Source organism: Clinocottus analis, unplaced genomic scaffold, assembly GCF_023055335.1.
Source record: "Clinocottus analis isolate CAN_PGR_092001 unplaced genomic scaffold, fCliAna1.0.p SCAF_7, whole genome shotgun sequence".
NCBI classification, from domain to species: domain Eukaryota; kingdom Metazoa; phylum Chordata; class Actinopteri; order Perciformes; family Cottidae; genus Clinocottus; species Clinocottus analis.
The window spans coordinates 17,945,234-17,965,372 of NW_027176229.1; the positions used below are offsets into that span (position 1 = coordinate 17,945,234).

Below are 20,139 nucleotides of genomic sequence, written 5' to 3' on the forward strand. Positions count from 1 at the left end.
TAATTTGAGTGTGAACGCTGTGGAGTCCAATGTAACTCTAGCTTTAGGCATAGAACAATGTCCTGGAGTGCTGCGTGTTAGTGTGTATGTGTATACGGGTTTCCGCGTGTGTTTAGAAGTCAGAAAAGGGGCCGGAAAAATTCCATTAAATTAAATATGGAATTCTTCTGAGCGATACTCAGTCCTCGATTAAATGTGCTATCTGATCTCCAGCTATGTGCAAATTATGTGGTGAGAGGTACCAAGACCTGCCAGCAGCTGACGTCACAAGGATGATCAGTGGTTACGTTAACATGATGGAGCTGTATGCAAGACCATGTCCTTCTTTATGGCAAAACTAGAACTGTACAGTGATCGGAAGACATGACCTACTCAACTGAATACTTTAAAGCTGGGTTGTGTTGTCGCTGAAAAAAAGGTGCATCAAATCGAGGTAGTTCAGAAACACAATGGAGTTTTTTGTGCTGTGTGGGTTTTTCACAGCTTGTTGTTCCTAACATGTGCCACATTTTCTCATACCATCAACAAGTGTAACGGTAGCAGCCAAAAAGTGCTTGAAAAAGAAGTAACAACCTGCTCGGCATCACAGAGTCTCCGGCTAAATCCGGCAAACTATCCAAAAACGCTTCAGCTTCTGCCTCGCCGATGTTACTTCCCAACTGGTTTTCCTATCCGCTGCAGCAATTGGGATTGCATAAGTAAGCACAACATCACAGCCACATACGAGAAAATATATTTAAGGCAATATTCTATATATACACATGTGCATATAGTGGTGGTGGCGTTTTTGATTCCTATTTACTTTGAGCTCACTGTCCTCTTCAATAACCTGTTCTTCTGTTCATAGCTGACCTTAATTCCCTGGCTGGTATTGGTTTCACCTTGTGCGTTATCGTGGAAAAAAATGTTGTCCTGTAAGCATTCTCAGGTCACTGATGACTTCTTTTAGTTAAATCACTTAATGTCCTATGAATGATGTATGAGTCAGTAAATGTGGCTCATAATGGAGACTTACTGCTGAACCAAATCTAAATCATTTAATGTCTGTTATTTCAGTACATGCAGCTCACGGCTGACCATTAGCCATGGCTGGCCGAGCTCCAAAAATTGTAGACGCTCTGGTCAGTGCTGACCTTTGACCTTTGTACAATTGCAGTACTTTGATTCCTATAGTTAATTGTCGATTCTCGTCAATTTCTATCATGCTCCTTGTTATGCCATTGTCAACGACCTGTTTTGTTTCTGCTTGGAAAGTCAACTTTTGGGGGGAAATATTAGACTGAGATTCATCTTGCTCAGACGCCCCTCAATTACAAATCTTCCTGTCGAGTCCAAGCGCCAAAGACTCATCTGACTTGTTTCTCCTGATCTGAAATGTTATTTAACTCACTGAATGTATTTGTTTCCATTGTGTATTGTAAATGTAAACTTTCAAACTCTCCTACAATAATCTTTTCATCATATAACACATGATTACAGTCGTCTACCCTTCCTCACAGATGTAAATGACTTCTTTTCATTTTTGAGCGATTATCATGGGTCATGCTGAGGCTTAAAGTTGAGTTGTAGTATGTCTTGGGATGAGCATACTCAGCCGTGGTTGTTCCTGCTTGTCCCGTTTCAGCTCGACTCAGGTCAGTTCCTCTGAAGGAATCTGGATTGTCTTGCATCACTAACGGACATAGTTGGCAGCGAGCATAACGGACCTTTAGACACATATGCCGGCGTCCCAGATGCTGCATCAACATCTTCCTACAGTCTACGGTTAACGGACATTTGACAAAACAAGTTTCAACACGTGCTACATGTTGTACAGCTGATGCTCAAACCCATGTCACTCATGCTCATTCACATTATTCTTTCACAAGGTGGATTTCATTTGCTGAGCCTTTCAGACTTGACAAACTGGTTGAAATGCCACAACGACCACTGACTTCCTTTCATTCTTCTCAAAATAAATTCAAGAAGTAAATTTGTGTAATAACTGACAATTTATTACAAGACTTGTACTGAGCTAAAACTTACAACCAAGGTGTGCGTGCCTCATCATATTGTCACATTGTCGTCATTTGTTTGGGTGGAGGGGGGTGGGGGGGGACAACAATTAAGCAAGCATTTTCATTTTCAAAAATCGCAGAATAAATAGCTGGAACATTTGCAGAATATTCATTTTCAGTAGCACAGTTTAGTCATTAAAAACAAATTGGACCATCTTGCACCGCAAATGCATAAATAAGAGCTCTATTATCTATTTTCTCTGGTGTGACAACAAAAGTTCAACTTGAGGGCTGACGTCCACAGGGCGGTGGTTTGTGTCAGACGATGTCATGCACAATTTCTCCAGGATTTTGGCTCCTTGTGTCGACATCAGGCTTTCATGTGACTAGTGTCTGAGAGTTCCTAATAAAGGAGCATGTAAACTAAAAGGAGAGTGTATACAGAAACAAGTGGAGTGTGCAGCTGACATCTCTTCGCCCTTCAAAACTAGCAACCTTTAAAAAAAACAACTGACATCAATCAGACAAAAAGTCGTCTACGGACTGAAAATACGGCACGAACATTAATAAGAGTGCAACAAAAACAACAGAAATCCTCTATGGCCAAAAACCTCTACAAAGACGTTTATCTCTGCTAGCTGCTCTAGGTCAAGTTCATGAAAACCTTGTGATGACTCTTGATCCCGTGGTTCTTCCAGCAATCAAATAAGGATTTACAGTAGAAAATAACAAAGATACGATTGGAATCGTCCCATGAAAAAAAAATAAATAAATGTCATTGAAAGACCTTCATTGCCCATAACGCTTAAGATCACAGGTTACTTGTGCTTTGGAATATCCATGGTCTTTCTTTTTTTGCTGTAGTCGTGTTTCAAAAGAGCCATTCCTCAACAAGTTGTTAATGTTCAAATTAAAACGTACAACTTGGCAGACTAAAGTTGGTTTGAAAACTTTGCACGCAGGAGCCACTGTCATCTTCTCGTGACTCAGAGTAACATTGTCGTTCGTCTTTTCGCACTTTGGGTTCGTACCACTTCCGCCCTAAATAGGAAGGCCAACATGTTATTGTTTCAAGATGACAAGTCAGCCGGTCGCGGGCTTCAATCCACTTGAAAATGTTGCCGAAAAACGCACCTTCACGTGTTCAAGCCATGCGCTAGTTGGAGCAGGTGTTGATGTTCTTGCCGTCAGCAGCGTCCTCCACTAGTGCTAAGTGATAATCAGTGGAGAGAGTGAAGTGGGACACGCAGCCCACCAGGCCTCCCATGTACTGTCTGTTTGTGTGAAGAGCAATCTCCTTCATGCCGCCTTCAAGGAGAGAACATACCAATGCAGATATTAAAATCCCTGTTTGATCTGCAGTACATATTCAGCACTTTGTGTGATTGTGAGTGGAAGGCACCACATACCAACATAAAGGGGTCCGTTGATATTGAGTTGTCTCATCTTTCCAGGCGACCTTCCTGTTTTGGCTCCATAGTCATCCACTGTCAGCTTCCCCGACTGTCCATCCCTGAACAGATAATGAGATAACTCGTCACTTTCGCCTTTGCTCTTTGCATTCCAGAAGTACGTAATAAAAGAAACAACATCTGAAGTCCTTAAAAGGACGTCCTCGGTTTTGTTATTTTCCCACATGGATTGAAAGTCTCTTAATGTCCTGGACGGGACAGCAGGTCACCAAATTACTTCTACATGAAGCTGTAATAATCCATACCAACAAAGGATTAAATGGCATATATGTGATGTGTGTAAAGGGTTGATCATTGGGAGAAAAACACTATCAGTAATGCCACAACTCTGTTGTGTTCCTCTGCACCTTAGTATATTTTAGCTCATTGTTTTCTGTTTTCATACCAGACTCTCACAGTCTGCTCAATGTGTAAAAAAATAACTCTTGTGCGAACTTGTTTGCATCTACGTATATCAAAGCCAGAAGAAGACAATATGTCAGCTTGTTCTGCTGCCCCCAAGTGGACAAATAAAGCAATTGGCGCATCTTTGCCAAGTGACACAGATGTTGTGATCACCACAGTGTCTTTTTGACGAGGAGGTTTTGGAATCTTACCTCACAGCTTTAACCCTGTGCCACTTTCCATCGGTAAAGGTCCCGTTGACGGCGATGTTAGCCGTACCGCTGCCCAGGTTATAACTAGAACAACATGGACACACGTGCAAGGCGTTCAGCTGCTTTCAAAAGTGGAGGTAGTGGGTTCACATTTGTGCGGTACTGCCCAGAGATACAGCCCGGTTCTTGTGCATGCTCATGGTCCTGCCCCTGACTTCAGGTCTTTTTTTAAGCTCTGCCTCTACTTAGTGCTTATCTCTCCCTGTACTTCGGTGGGATCAGCGTCTCTCCCCATCACCCTCTTCCTGCACCAAACTTTCTTCTCTTGCTCAAATCTGACCTTTGCCTGCTTGCCCGTGTTGTCACAAAAAGACAGGAAAGAGTGACCATGTGGTAAGCAGGAATAGTTCTCTATTATAATCTATTTCTGTAGGAATAAGTAGACACGCTTACACTTTTGTTTTTATTGTTTTTTCGTTCTGTTTTATGTAAACACTGACCTGAAGATTAATGCGCCCTCCTGAAGCCCCATGGACAGGAAGTCACTGTTGGGTCTCATTGGACTGTCTCCTCGCCATAGCAATAGGCCGTCCTTGGCTGTGCTCTTAAAACGCATGAAAAGATTGGTCCTGGACCCAGACACCCTAAGCAAATAATGACAAATTGACTCGCAAGCGTGATCGAAATTGTTGCCGCGATAATAACACACATTATGAATACACCAACAATAAAACTTGAAGGTGGGACATTGTAGCTGAAACCCCATCTCACGCTAATTTCACTCCCAACCTTTTCAGGATATCTCTGTTGTCATATGTCAGGTAACTTCGGCCGATGAACTGCGGGATCTCGATGGCTTCAGTCACAGCTGGGCAGAGAAAACATCGTATTCACAAGGTGGCAGCGTCCGCATGAATCTACTGATATCGGCTAAACTGGAAATCTGCTCGTTGAATTCATCAAAGAAAACTTACTGTTCAAACAGTAATTCCCACACTCTGATCAGTGAAAGCATTAAACAGAAGGGAGAGATAAACTGAAGGGATTATGTTGTCCAATGTATCATTGTACGTGCAATAACATGATCAAAGAAAACCGAGAAGAGGAAAGGTCATGACACATGGTTATGTTGCTACACACAAAAAAACACATTGTAATCATTAATTAAAAATATTCCAAAAAAAAAGAATGTTATTTGCAATTTCTGTTCTTTGTCTTTACCTTATGCACAGACCACTAAGTGTGCCATCTAAAGGTATAGTACTTTTTGGTTTCACTCTGCAAAAGGGAGACATGCCAAAACAGATTCATGTTTACGTCTAGTCTGATCCCTTTGAGGGTCGCGTGGGCGCTGGAGCCGATCCCAGCTGTCATTGGGCCAAGGCGGGGTTAACCTGGACCGGTCTCCAGTTTATCACAGGCCACATATATGGAGACACACAACCAGTCACATTGGTGCAGTCACACCCATACGGGCAATTTTAGAGTCTCCAATTAACTTAAGTTAGTCTTTGGACTGTGGGAGGAAGCCGGAGAACCCGGAGGGAACCACACAGATGAAGATGAGGTGACAGTGCTAACCACTGCACTTATATGTATCATCTGATACCTTTTTATGTTGGTCGCTCTCTAATCCCAACACAATTGGAAGTTAATCTTCTGCTTACCATCAGTGCAGTGTCCTGTCAACCTTTGCGATGTGCTGCCAATTATCTAAACTCAACCAAACACTGCACTTATTTTATAACTGTCTTAAAGTAACAGGATGTATACAAAATTTAAAAAAAAGCCCCCAAACATGTCACTGTGCTAAAAGACTGTTGACCTACTGACCTTTCTGGCAGTGCCTCCCATCATACCCTAGGGGGCAGTCACACTCATAGTTGTCCCACTTTGGCCTGCAGGTCCCCCCATTGGCACAGGGACTTTCCACACACGGGTGAGCTGAATTTGCTAAGTTAACTCCACCAGCGGAGCCAGTTGTTATCGGGATGGTGCGGTCGTTGAGTATCAGCTGTCAATGTAAAAAATTTAAAAAAGGACAAAGACGCAAAGGCGAAAGAGAGTATAAAATTCACTTTTTTTGCATTCAAGATTAATACAGTGCATCACAGCGATTCACTTTTTCCACGTGGTGTTATGTTACAGCCTTATTCCAAAATGTATTAAAGATATTTTTGTCCTCAAAATGATACACACGATAACCCATAAAGACAACGTGAAGAAAAAAAATACATGTACATAAGGATGCGCTGTATGCATCATGTTTCTTGCAACAGAATCAAGTGTTGTGACTTAAATATATATTCGTTAATTGTTTACTCATAACCAGTGCTGAATTTTAAATAAATAACAAACTAATAGTATAGCCAAATAAACAATGAAAGTTTCAGTACATGTGTTCGATGTATTTATGATAATACCTTCTGAATAATTCCTGTGAAGGGCTTCATCACACCTGCTGTCCTCTTGGTTTTATCGTACTCTGGTACTCCACCAATATAAAGAGGTGAGCTGCAGTTGATCTGAGTGAAAGCTCCCTGTAGAGGAAATCAAACAGATAAATATTAGTTCATGTCAGTAGTATGTACAAAAGAAACAAGAAACAAGTCTTTTATATTTCAGCTAGAAGCCATCATTAGAGTAATCATTAAACAGAAATGGTAATTTGTAGACATGGTTGAAGTTCAAGCATCAATCAGGAAAGAGAATACATAATTATGAAGTCACCGCCCAGACATTACAGCTGCTGATGAAGGACGTATCAGCCTAACAGTGAAAACAACAAGAATAATCTCACGGTGAAAGATAATATATATAATGTAGAAAAATAGACTGCCCAAGACCGGAAACATATGAAAACAGTGCTATAGGCTACCATACAGACTAAAAAATGAAGAACCCCACCACTGTGCTTGAATTGCCAATTCTGCTCGTTGGGTTATGCTGATGACTTTTAGCTGAAACGTGTTTGTTTTTGCCAGCAATAAATTAAACAAAAAAGAAGACCGTTCATCTGTGAGCTTCTTCAATCACATTAATGTAAATGCCTTCATGGGGATGAGGAAATTGTTTTTTTTTACTCGCGTTATATTTGGAAACAGCAAAACTATATCAAACTGTGAGTTTAACATGTGTTTAAAGTGACAACTTTGCAAATGAATAGATAAAAAATACATCAAAGCAGGTATCAAATGTAAAAATGAGTTGAATCAGAGAGTTGTCTCCAATGAGACAGCCATGTTGCTTTACATCTGCTGAATTTGTAATCACACCACCCAGCAGAACGTGTACAAATAGTGTACAAAGACACCATGAGGGAGTTTGTTGTAACATTGAGACATAATGCAGATTCATGCGACACAGAAACCAAATACCTCTGCGATTCCTTCTATCGGCCCCTGACTGTCCACCTGGAGGATACCACTCTTTGCTGTGCGAGACACCCTCAGCTCATGCCATGTGTCCATACTGATCTTCTCTTGACTCCTGTAGCAGAGATCATCACACACCATAGAGTTCAAATATAAAATGAGAGAATTAAGGAGACAGAGAAAAGCATGAAAGTGCATCTATTTCACACCTTATTGTAGCTCCTCCAGAGCCGCAGTCAAACCTGAACTCTACATATCCGTCCACGAGGTTGATAGCCAGGAAGTCTCCGCTGCCTGCGTCATCACTGTACAGTAGCGTCCCGTCAGGCGTCAACGGCCGAAACGTCAGCTCAAACTCCATGAAGGACAGATAACTCTGAGAGGACTGAGGCCAAGGGATGACAGCGTATGAAAACGCAGTCTCATTGAAGAGAGGTGAGGAGAGAGAGAAAGCTGAAGAGTCGGGAGAGAAGCCATGGAGAGAAAAGAGCAAGAATGAATGACAGGAGAATGATTTGGGCCGAGCGGGAAGATGAGGTGCGAGCATTAAGATGATTAAGAGTGAAGAGGAGGAAGAAGAAGAAGATGATGAGAAGAGAAAGGACATGGGAGGAGGACAGAGAAAGGGGAAGATTACTTTGTGTAAAAGCGGTTCGAACATGCAATCAATACCCTCTGCCTCAGTACAAGACATAATGATCCTCATTCCCACCAATTTTCCTTCATATTGCATTCAACTCGTTAGCAATTACCTTAAAGGTTTGGGGGACATGCTCTGAGCATCGAGTAAAAAGAAACTACAAAATGGATTGATTCTGTACATTCACCGTGGTAAGAAACTGTTCCTCCTGTACCCAGGACCATAGCAAGTTATCTTTGTAGGAGTGAGACATAGGAAAGGAGAGTTGACTTACTCTCTTCACAAAGTGCTCCCCTGAAGCCGAGCGGGCACAGGCAGATGAAGCCATCGGCGCGGTTTACAAAGCAGACTCCACCATTGGCACAGCTGACCAGGTCGCACACGCTGTCGCTGCACTCACCTTGTGGCGATGAGATGGGAGGTGATTAGGGCAGAGTTGGCATATGCGTCTCTTTTCAGCGCTTTCATTATTTCGAGGAACATTCTTACTCCGTGACTAGTTGTGATGTGCATTCCGCTGCATTAAAGAAAGTATACATCACAAAGTCCTGAAGGGCTTGCTCCGAAACTACACTGGGTATCTGAGCACCGAAGCCTGAGAGGAGAACCGGTGCATTATGGGTAACATTGGTAAGGATCACACCCCGCTGGCAGCAGTCACACTGATTGCGCATGCCGTACGCTTCCTCACCTATGTCCGCTCCACTCAGAGCTCTGCCCAGAGGCCAAGGTCGGATATCGGTTGCCTTGTTGTTGATGGTCAGACTCTGAATGCAGCCAAGGAAGCCACGATTTGTCCCTGTCGCCTTGACCAGCCAATACGCACTCGGGGATCCACCCACATACAGCGGGGAGCGGAAAGTGATCTTAGTGTACTGGCCCTGAGTGAAGAAAGCAAAGTGTGCTTGATCTTATGTTACTGAAAAACACTTTGTGTATCGTCAACTGCCAGAATGGACTGAAAGGCAATGATGGTCCACAACGCCTCATACAAGACTCATCCAAGCCACAGAATTAAAATGTTTTTAATATTATTAAAAAAAAAGTTTCAATTTTTAAAGATGTACTATGATTTACCGAGGCATGTGCACTTTGTTTTTAAGTGAGTGTGTTATTTCTATGTGTGTATGTACAAGTGTGTTCTGCACTGTAACTCAAGCTTCACATGGATGCCTTTTTTTCTTTTCTTTTTTGAACAAAAAAAACTGAAATGGATTAATGTCAGAGAGTTATTGTGCAGCAAGCAGAAACAGCACAAAACCTCTCATCTAAATGTCCCAACGGTGGCATTGTTTAAAATCAATATAAATACGAGCGTTTATCTTATTAGTTTCTTGTCTTATTGTTACCTGCGAGCGGCCTGATATTGGGGTGTCGTTGTCCATACGCAGCCAGCCACTCATGCCGTCCCTGAAGATGGTGACCATGTGCCACTGACCGACAACAACGCGACTCTCGCTGGCTATCTGAGCTGCTCCCGTACCACAGTTGAACCTGAGGGGAAAACAGATCAAATATTAGAATCTCACTTTTCCAAGACAATATAATATGTATTCTGTTTTAATTCTTATCTGTTTGTTCTATCACCTTCATGACAATATATTAACAATATATTAATGACAACACATTGTTCGTGGCTGCACCATAGACTCAAATAGATTTACAGAATTATAGATGTCTTTAGTTTTTCTCTTTGATGCTTTTGAACACATTTTTTTTTTTTAAAGAAAAGTAAACCAATAAGAGAGTCCCTGTTTTCTTCACCTGTAGTGAAGCTTGCCTCGCACCAGAGCCAAAGAGGTAAAGTCTCCACGGCCATGTTCGTTCTCTCCACAGTATAGCAACAAACCATCCTCAGCGTCTGCCTGTACCACAGAGAAACTGTTTAAAACTCCTGACCTTTTATGAATGACAAAAATCATTGGCGGGAAAAAAAACGAGGTGCTTTTTACCTTGAACTCAAAAGAGATCTGAAAGGTCTGGAAAGAGTTCTTCAGAGGTTCAAAGGTCATGTGAGAGTAGCCAAAGAACCTTGGAAAGTTCACAGACACCACTGAAGAAGGGATAAAATCATGATACATTTTGGAGATGGAGGTACACGGAGGTACAAAAGCATTACACATTTGAGATTTTTGGTAGAGAGAAGGGACGACATGCAAAGTGGATTGGACTTGGAACCGCCACGGTCAGAACTGGCTTTGGTACAGGAGATGCCCGCTCCAGCAGCCCCCCACACTTTTACAAAAGCTTGAAACCCAACTGCACTTCTCTCACCCTCGGAGCAAGTGTCCCCTCTTCGCCCGAGGTTACAGTGGCAGCGAGAGCCGCCACCGTCGTAGTCGCCGAGACAGAAGCTGTCGGGGGGGCACACGGTGTCATCGCAGGTCAGGTCGTACACGCGAGGCACCTCTCCTTTCCAGGGGGACATGGTTGGCGTAGTCGTGGTGCCGGGCAAAGTGACACTAAGGCGGATCAGAAGAGTTAGAAAGGTAAGCTTAGTGAGTGCACAGTCCGTGGTTTAACCAAAAACAAGCATTTCAAAGTGTTTTCGGGAAAGAATCAAACGTTTTCAGCGCATTGCAGAGGTAGTTTGGCCCCTCTAGATTTGCAGTAGTTTTAATGGTGTGCTGTACATCACAACCAAAATGACAGCTTCAATTGATGTGGCATTTCACTGCTCCATTCTCAATTTATTATCAAACAGTGAAGTGGAAGAGCATGATAAAAAAAAAAAAAATGTTGCCGGCATTTCGCTGAAAACCGAAAGCCGAGAGAAGGCAATCTAGAGATCAATAAGTAAGAGGAGTCGCAATCAGAATGATGATTTTTTTTTTTTATACCCCTGTTTTTTCCCTCCTCCATAGGCAAACTCAACTTACATCAATTTAAGACCAATTACTTCGGTCTTAGACTGAAAGGTACATCTTACCTGGTCGTGGTCAGTGGGGCAGTAGTTGTGGTGTCAATAGTGGTACTGGGCTCCAAGGTGGTTGAGAAAATCAGATCTGGGAAATCTGGGAAGATGGGCAAGGTGGAGGAGGAAGCTGGAGGGGCAGTAACGTTGGGAGGAGCGATGGTGTTCATACGGTAAACAACGTTGCGACCAGATGGCGGATCAGGGCGTGAACGGAGCTGGGACTTCCTGTTGTCCTGATTGATACCTGGGAATGGCTTCAACTAGGAAGAGGAGGAGGAGGATTTACAAGATTAAATAAGCCTGCAACGTGTACGTATTCCTGTCCTGCTGTGGGATGTAATAACCCACCTCCTCAATAAAGATATCATAATCAGAGTCGTCAATGTCGAAGCCATCTTCATCTTTGATCCTGGAATCTGTGAAGTAACGGCCGTAGTCACCGCTGCCAACGTCTGATGCACCTGTTGAGAATGTCAACAAAGACGCCTGATCTTGAGTACAAAGTTCAAGGGCAGCTATACAAGATACATGAGGATTGCAGCGGAGTATGTTGAAGGATTAAACAAAGGTAGTTGAATAATGAAACAAGTCAGCACGTTAGTAAAAATGTGAATTCATTTTAGGAATTCAGATGATTAAGGCAGAAGGATCTGTACAGCTATGAATCATTTAGATGTTTAAAGTAGCCATTGTTACTTTAATTTGAAGGTGGGAGAAGGTTAGTGAGTGACAGTGGCCTCTGACACAGGCGGTCCTTTGTTTAATGTCTCAAACTTCACAGAACAAATGCACCGAATGGATCCGCGGCCAAATTGTTGCGTAGAGGCTCCTAGTTTCTACTTGAAGAACAGCACCCTCATGTGGGAGAGTTCTCGTCACAAAATTACAGCAAAATGATGATGCCGATGAAAAAGGGCCCCAACAACAAACAACAATGGTGTACAATTCATAGGACTGACGCACAGATGAAGAGACTGAAGAAGGACGCCGGAGGCCTCTGTGGTTGTGACAACATGAAGCATTTCACTGATGCCGGGACACAGACATTCAACAGAAGAAACAGCTTCTGGCCCAGCGGGTCTACCTGTTAGCCTGTACCCAGGCCGCTGAAGCACGTACTGAAACATGTCTCCTCGATACACAACGGCAGCTCATGATGTACAAAGACAAAGCCAGACAGTGAATACTGTGAGCAGAGCAATGAAAAAACAAATATTCCTCTAAAAAGACAAAATGATGTTCTGATATGAATAGTTAGTTGGAGAATACTTCACTGGTTTTGGTTAAGATAAACAAAAGTAATTCATTCAAACATACATTCAGAAAGACGACTTTGACTTGACATAAATGTGTATGTTATGTATCTGTGAAAAAACGTAAAATGCATATTTTACTCTTATGTATGTTGTACATTTAATCGTGTATAAATAAATAATGAGTCTTAAGGTGCTAAAACAAATCCTTTCTACAAAAAAAGGATGGAACAACCATAGCATGTGACACCTCCCTTGCCATCTACTCTACCTGAACAAAGCCTGATCTTAGTTTATACTGTATATCAAACTCTCCTCTGTCTCCTTGCTCCTCCACCTCCCCATCTGCAATATCAAGTACTGCATGATGACTATGTTGTTAGGCAAATGAGGGAATTAAACGGTACTATGTTGTGGATTGGTATCTAACTACTTATACAATATAGAAAACCCTTTCAACAAAATAAAGATCTCGTAGAAACCTGACCATTAAGTCTGAATGGTTATAAAGTGCTAATTAACACGGCCTAATACTGAGTGCTGGTGTACGGGGGCGGGGGATGCCCAAAAAAGCCCTCAGCAAACTAATCTTCTGTTGTGTAACAATCCCCCCTCTGTCCAACTGCGCGCACACACACACACACACACACACACACACACACACACACACACACACACACACACACACACACACACAAAAGTATGTCAGTCAGTCAAGCCCACCCTCGCTGTTTAGTCAAGCAGTGGTGCATCGTGTTTGTGTGTGCATGAGTGAGTGAGTGCGTGCGTGTGTGCGTGTGAATGTGTGTGTGTGTGTGTGTGCATCCATCAGGGTGTGGATGGGCAGGGAAGGGGTCTGGCATCCCGTCCTTAATCCTGTCTGATGAGACTCGGACGTAACCCGCTTTTATCCCCTGCTAAGAAAACACGCTTGTCTATCTTTTGGTTTCTGTCCGTCTGTCTGTCTCCTTGTGGTTCTAACTGGCTCATTTGTAACATTTTTGGGAACAAGGTCTTGCTACCTTTCTTCCTGTCTGTCTTTCTAGCTCTGTCTCAGAGCAGTCTCGCAGGACTTAATTCAATCAGAGCAGTGTACAACAGTTTGACAGCCAACACAGCGTGTGAAGCAGAAGCTGCCTGCCCAGACGGCTTTCTAGAGCCAACAGTGTGGTCTGGACGTCACAGAGAAGAAAAAAAAGGGCCAAATACTATGATTGTGTCTACATGGCCATTTTATTTTAACAGTCATATCGAGACATACTCCTAAAGCCCGATATGCACAAACATCCGCTCACACACGGGCACGACACTATGCCCATAGGTGGATTGTTTGAATGAAATGGCCCCCATTAAGAAATTGCTATCACAGCATGTATGCATGTGTGTGTATCTGTAGTACACACACACACACACACACACACACATGCGTGTGTGTTTGTGGCTTTTAATATCAATCAGGCCTGATCGTCCCCCTCCCCCAGCAGCCGGCTACATCGAAAACATTAAAGTAAATGATTCTGTTGCTCTACATCTCCATCATCCGGCTCCACTGACACACTGCCAGGTGCTGTCCTACATTCAAGTCAAATTGAATTTATTCCATAATAATGATTTGACGAAGACCAACAAAACAAAAAGAAATTCGGGGGTGGGAGGGGGAGAAGAGAGATATGCTTTAATTATCGGTTCGATATGTTCATTTAGAAACGTAGACTAGAATCTGGTTGAGGAGAGATACAACATGTTGATATAATAAATGTATGAGCATGTTTATGCTCTCTACAAACAATGCCTCTGCTGTAATTGTTTAGAAACTTTCAAACACAGTATCGTAGGTTCACAATGCTGGGAGAAAAATGTGAACGTTTGGGATGTAAACATTGTGGTTGGACATGATAAATGCTTTATTGTGGCGATAACTTTGGCGATGGAAAAAAAAAATAAGCACAGTTTGTTTAGTTCTGTGTGGGTGTATTGTTGAAACTAAACTGAAACTGACTTTGTTTTGAAATGTGGTCGAAACCAGACTAACAAGGGAGCTGAGACTGAGCATCGCTGGCTGTCACGGCCCCGCTCGTTGGTACAGAGATCAACGCGCAGCCTTACCGAGAGTGCGCACAGGGATGTTGATGTGACTGGGTGGGCTGACTCCGTGAACGTTGGCTGCCCTGACAACAAACTGGTACTCTGTTTCTGGTAATAATCCCTTCAAAACCATGGAGTTGGTCTCAATGGGCTCACGGATGTATGTCCACTCCGTGTCCATTTCGGGCCTGTGAAAAACAAGACATACCGAATATATTATTTCCTTTTATTTTAATTTTTGTCATCAAACATGAGTGGTCTTTCGCAGATTCTTTTATTTTGCATTCTCAAAACATCTTCGAAGTTATTGTTCTGAGGAGGGTGATGTGTTTTCAAGAAGATGTATGTCTGCAATTACACTGAGTGTAATTACTAGAGCGCTCGGAGTAATTCAAAGAAAATTAAATTGAGATATTTTCTTTCTTCATTTTTTCAGTTTCTATGTTACTATTTTTGAGCCCCTTCAAGTCTTAAAAGCATACTTTTCTGCTTCTCACCAGAGTGTTGTTTTGAAAGGTTGAACAAAAAACAAAATGATGAACTCCTGAACTTTGGTCTTTTCTGCCTATCATCTCCAGTTTCTTCAGCTGCCATGTTCATGTGCTGATTCTGGGCGCCTGCAGCCTCAACTATCTGTTGAATGCAGTCGTCTTCACCACCGATCAATGTCTCGCTTCAGCAAAGCCTCTTTTGGTGAGGGAAGAAATATTTGCCTCTGAGAAAGCCCTATTGTGTTGAAAATGCCCCTGCATGGAAAAACAGAGTCTGATTCATGTCTACTGTGTCACAGTACGTAACAGTTTCTCTGCCTCCGTCTCCTTCTCCTTGCCTCTCTCTCTTTGCTTTACTTTTTTTCTTCCTTTTTACAAATGTTTTTGTCATTATGTCTTTGGCCTTTTTTTCATTATATCTGACATTTGAAATTCATATCAGACACAATCAGAGGACTGCATCCAACACAGTTCAGACGTCCTTGACATTGCAGCTGACGACCCATTGAGACAATAGAAGCCCTTTATGTCCGTGTGTGTGTGTGCGTGTGTGTGTTTGTGGCCAGCACTACATTATAGAGAATGAAATTCTTTCTTTCTCGTGTCTCCACTGATCCTCATGTCAAAAAACAAATGGTTAGATTAAGCAGACCAGCAAAGGCCTCACGAAATTACAGCGAGTGAGGCTTAATGTACGTCCCCATTAATGCACACACACACACACAGATAGATAGATAGATAGATAGATAGATAGATAGATAGATAGATAGATAGATAGATAGATAGATAGATAGATAGATAGATAGATAGATAGATAGATAGATAGATAGATAGATAGATAGATAGATAGATAGATAGAACTGAACTGTAGCCACCAAGTCGGTGATTGCTTCGTTACGTCTGAAACTCTGCTTGTCTTGTGCATCCTGTTTGTTAAATGTATTTCAAAATCTTAGCATGTTGACTACAAACATGGGACATGATTGACCCATCAAATGATCAGTGTGGTCAAAAAGAGTAAGGGAGTAGTCTTCCGGTATAAAAAAGCTGTTTGAATTGTCCACCTTTTTCCGTTTTATCCAAAGACTGACGGCTTGTAAATTAGGAGAATGAACAGGAAGATAACGCCAGTCGGGCTTTTTGCGCTGCTCTCACAGCCGGTGATGAAACACCACTTTTCACTTCGGCCTGTTCTTTCCCGATGATGTGGCCACTTCAGACTGCTGTTCACCAGGTAAGTGTCTATATGGGCGGTGCTGGTGTTGTTTGTATGGCTGTGACCTGGCTGTAATTCAGTGCAAATGCAGAGACTTGTAAATATAAGTCTGTCTCAGTATTACCAGCAACATTAATCTGGTGAAGTCGCAAAAAGGTCGGTTTCGTGAACCTTAAGCTTCATTAACTGCTTTCTCGGGCTTGATCGCTTGACTGACCTGATGTAAGCAACCAGGAAGTGAAGGACAGGTGCACTTCCCTCGTTCTCTCCTTGTTGCCATGACAACGCCAGCTCTGTGTCAGATACCGCCATGACAACAGGCTGAGTGGGGGGCGATGGGGGCATGCACATGTCTGGTGGCACAAGGGAAAAATGTAATTTGGGTAAAGATAATAACAATACCGCGTTAGAAATAAAAGCATCCGCTGTCAAATGGATTCCTACTACTCACATAATTCTTACCATGTGGCGCAGTGCCGATGTCTCTGGGCATGCTGGGTCTCCCCTCCCCTGCCCAACCATACGCGCCCACAGTGACTCTGTACTTTGTGTTCACTTTAAGGTTACTAATGTCCACATCCTAGACGACAGCGTGAGGGAGTGGGGGAGATACAAATAGATACGAAATTAAATAGAGAATGGTTAGAGGGAGTGAAAAAAAGACAAGAAACCATGTGAAAGGAAGGAAAGGTTGTGGTAGACGAGTGGGGGATGACAAAATTGGAAACTAAATAGTTATAGATATTAAGCATGATAAGAAAGCAGTGGCATGGTTCAATTCAGTAAAAAAAAAAAAGGATAAATGATACTCACAAAGCTTGCTTGTCCATCAAATTGCCCCTTTTGAGAAAATAGCAACAGAGGTATACATAAATGTTAAATTAACATAATGTTAGGGACTCAGCTTGAGAGTTCTATTGAAAGTAAAAAAGTATTTGAAATATTGCAAGATTGGATGATGTACAGCATTTAATGATCATTATAACCACATGTTAAAGACTCTAGCTATTCTGTATGTTCTTATTTTCCAATGAAAATATCAAAAGCACCAGTAGCCCTGTGTTGTTAAAAAAAAGTAGGTGTTTCAAATGTGTGGTTTGATTTTTTTAAAGGCACTTTAGTTTTAACCTACATTACCAAAACAGATGAACATTGTTCATTTACATATAACCATTTCAACACATGTTGTATTATAGTGTAAAAAGCAGCAATAAGGTGCATGGAGGATCAACTATGAGGCAATTTGTGACCTTGACTACTCAGAAAATACTTATGAGTACGATCAATTAGTTTTCGTCATCTCATGGGATTTGTTGACTATAACAAGTGCCAGCCTCATCCTCTAAACATTTTTGTTGTTGTTTTCTTCTCTTTTTCTCAGGATCATGGTTGCTTCTCTGTGCACCAATGAATCAGCGCTGCAAAGATTGCCGGCCACAGCTGAGATTTCCCTCAATCTCACAATTGGAGGTTAAAGTTCAAAGTCCATGGATGTCCTCCACTGATCAAGTAGCACAGTTAAGAGTCAGTGTACTCACAGTGGTCAGCATGTCCAAGCTGAGAGGCACCTCCATCAAAGACTCTGTACCCACTGAAAGGCCATTCCTCATCTCTGTGTAGAAGACCTAAAAAAGCATCCACATAGTTAAAGAGAGACTCATACAGATTCAGATTCATTCATTCAAAATCTAAGCTATTTTTGGCAGGCAATCATAAATCTCCCTTTAGCTTTTAGCTTCCATTATCAAGCCAAGGCTGTGACAATGTCAACACAGCATAATTTGGAGTAAATACTACGAGGAAACAGGATTATTCATGAACTTCCAAAGTGATTGTCCAAATGAACACACATGCTTATCAAGGAGTCGCGTGGTAGCAAGGTAGCTGACTAATCCTCTTAGTGCAGACATATGGTCATAAGCAGAGTACACTCATACTGATCCACACTTTGTTAATGTTTGACTCTAAACAAACAAAGGAGATGAAGGAAGGAAGGAAAGGAGGAAACTAGATTATGGATCTTATTCCAAAAACATGAAATAAATAAGTGGGTAAACAAAAAGCATGGGCTCTTTCATATTACTATTAGTACTATTCATATAAAGTAAGTAATGTGTATTTTATTTAATTCAGCAGCAACAATACAAATGAGCCTTTGTATATCAATAAATGTACGTCTTTTATATTTCTACCAAGATTAGCAAATCCAACGCACAGCGTGGAGCAAAACTTATAGTCAAGACACTAAAATAAAGACGCGTGACCTTCGAGCTACATTGCCCCTCAAAAGCAGACATTTGACAGTAAAAGCTTTTCCATCAAAACACCAGAAAATGTTGTCGCGTCAATCTAGCCCTCAAGGCCAGATTTTGCTGGACAGAGGACTTGAATGGTACAGCAAGTGGGACGTATAGGGACTCAACCACACCGACAGCTTACAGACAAAGTGAGAAGAAATATGGTTTCGAACATACCTGAACATTTCTTTTAATGTTTACCAGGTTGAAAAGCTTTCTATCAATTTTGATAAAGCGCTGTGTTAGTTATTTTAAGCCCGCTGTTTAGTTTTTCTTGATTTTCAACAGTTTTTTCTGTGTCAACACGGCTAGTGCCGCCTCAGACTTTCTTTAAATTTGCAGGTGGCAAGCAAGAAAGTCACCACAGAAATGGCTGCTGGCAATCCTCGATGCAAACTGTACTCCTTTAAATCCAGATTGAAGACTTGTATGTTTGCAGTTGCCTTTAATTTTACCAGATTCAATTATATTAATCAATTTCTACATACATTTTATTTCTTGACCTTTTAAAAAACAACCTATGTTTAGGCTTCTGCTCGAAAATCACATAGTCAAAGAAGGGTGTGTCTCTTCAAACATCTTGGATATTTGAATTTTTTTTATTTTAAAATATTAAGCTATTCGATATTTTGTCTATGTGTTACTGGTTAAGAGTAAATGAAGATGACACACAGCAAAAATGAAACGTTTCAGGTCCGCCTTGAAAAAAAGCACTTTCAGGATCGTTATTTCTTTGGAATGATGCCGCTGTGAGGTCTTTTTCTAACTCAAATCCCGGCACAGTATGTGAACATTCTCTCTGCAAAGGTTGACTTTGACAAAGTGAAGCAGAACAAAGTTAGAGAGTTAGGGTTTTAGTACAAAAAATTGGGGGCCCATTGGGGCTGATTAGATGTTATTTGAATTTTCTGAAACCATATATTTCACTTGTATATTACTTATGGTGTTTAATATATCCAAATAGAGCAGTTTGGGACTTTTTTTTTTTTTTTAAATCATAAAACAACCTATGATTTAACAGTTTTTTAGAACAAAACCTTTTTTTTTGGCTTGCCTTAAGACTTTCATAAACAATGTCTTAAGTAATAGGACATTTAAATATATGTGCTTCAGTAACGTGTCATAGAAAGATCATGTTGGTAGCAGCTAAAAGGCTTTTTATCACACATATTTTCATAACACCACTTAAGTAACATGCTTAAGTAACGTGTCATAGAAAGATCATGTTGGTAGCAGCTAAAAGGCTTTTTAATCACACATATTTTCATAACACCACTTGAGCTGTGACATAGAAATGAAAATAGATATTTTTGCTATTTCTGCGTTATCATTTAAAGTAAAAGTCACAGTGGGTAGGTACCTTGTATCCAGTGATGGTGCTAACATGTCGCCGGGGCATCTTCCATCGTACACTAAAGGCGGTGCAGTTGATGGTCTCCAGCTGAATGTCTAGCGGAGGACTCAGACGATCTGGTTTGTACAAACACACACACACACACACACGCACAGTGAGGGCAACAGAAGATATGAAGGGTAACTGAGTCATTGTGACTAGAGGCAGCCAGAAACACTTTATTTTAATTGTTAGCAATGATAAATTACAGAATCAGAGATGATTCATGTTAAATGTACATGGCGGCTTCGGACCAATGTTTACAATATTATAAGAGTCTTCAGCATTCCAGCAATTTACATTTAGATCAGCATACGATTTAAAACTAACTCAACTGGATAAAACGTAAAGCTGTTCTAACTCAAATGTTTAAGTTACGTGGCTCAAATGTAAAGGTGTGGCTTTTAA

The 20,139-nt window shown here is 41.5% G+C and overlaps 1 protein-coding gene across 3 annotated transcripts; it reads right to left on the minus strand.

The window, feature by feature from the left end:
- Positions 1-2,059: 2,059 nt before the first annotated feature.
- LOC137805271 (pikachurin) lies at positions 2,060-19,795 on the minus strand. 3 transcript variants are annotated; one of them, XM_068605099.1, is made up of 24 exons: positions 19,699-19,795; positions 17,580-17,666; positions 16,855-16,881; positions 16,504-16,621; positions 16,259-16,394; positions 14,356-14,522; positions 11,345-11,457; positions 11,009-11,256; positions 10,354-10,541; positions 10,032-10,132; positions 9,844-9,944; positions 9,429-9,573; positions 8,771-8,960; positions 8,354-8,479; positions 7,649-7,892; positions 7,443-7,554; positions 6,489-6,605; positions 5,899-6,079; positions 4,855-4,933; positions 4,566-4,709; positions 4,066-4,149; positions 3,407-3,510; positions 3,132-3,305; positions 2,060-3,038 (listed from the first exon to the last, which is right to left on the minus strand). In XM_068605099.1, exons 1-23 carry the CDS (start codon positions 19,735-19,737, stop codon positions 3,154-3,156), a joined length of 3,003 nt encoding a protein of 1,000 aa, XP_068461200.1. In that variant the 5' UTR covers positions 19,738-19,795; the 3' UTR covers positions 2,060-3,038; positions 3,132-3,153. The 3 variants fall into 3 exon arrangements, with proteins under 3 accessions (XP_068461200.1, XP_068461199.1, XP_068461201.1); XM_068605098.1 differs by having other exon boundaries at positions 2,060-3,305; XM_068605100.1 differs by lacking the exons at positions 5,899-6,079; positions 6,489-6,605; positions 7,443-7,554; ... (13 more) ...; positions 17,580-17,666; positions 19,699-19,795 and adding an exon at positions 5,040-5,103 and having other exon boundaries at positions 2,060-3,305.
- Between the last annotated feature and the right edge of the window lie 344 nt (positions 19,796-20,139).

Coding starts and splice junctions, on each gene's coding strand:
- LOC137805271 (XM_068605099.1), bottom strand. CDS start 19,737: ATGCCCCGGCGACATGTTAGCACCATCACTGGATACAAG. Junction 14,523..16,258: donor TTCCTGGTTGCTTACATCAG/GTCAGTCAAGCG, acceptor TGTTTTTCACAG/GCCCGAAATGGACACGGAGT. Junction 9,574..9,843: donor CGAGGCAAGCTTCACTACAG/GTGAAGAAAACA, acceptor TTTTCCCCTCAG/GTTCAACTGTGGTACGGGAG.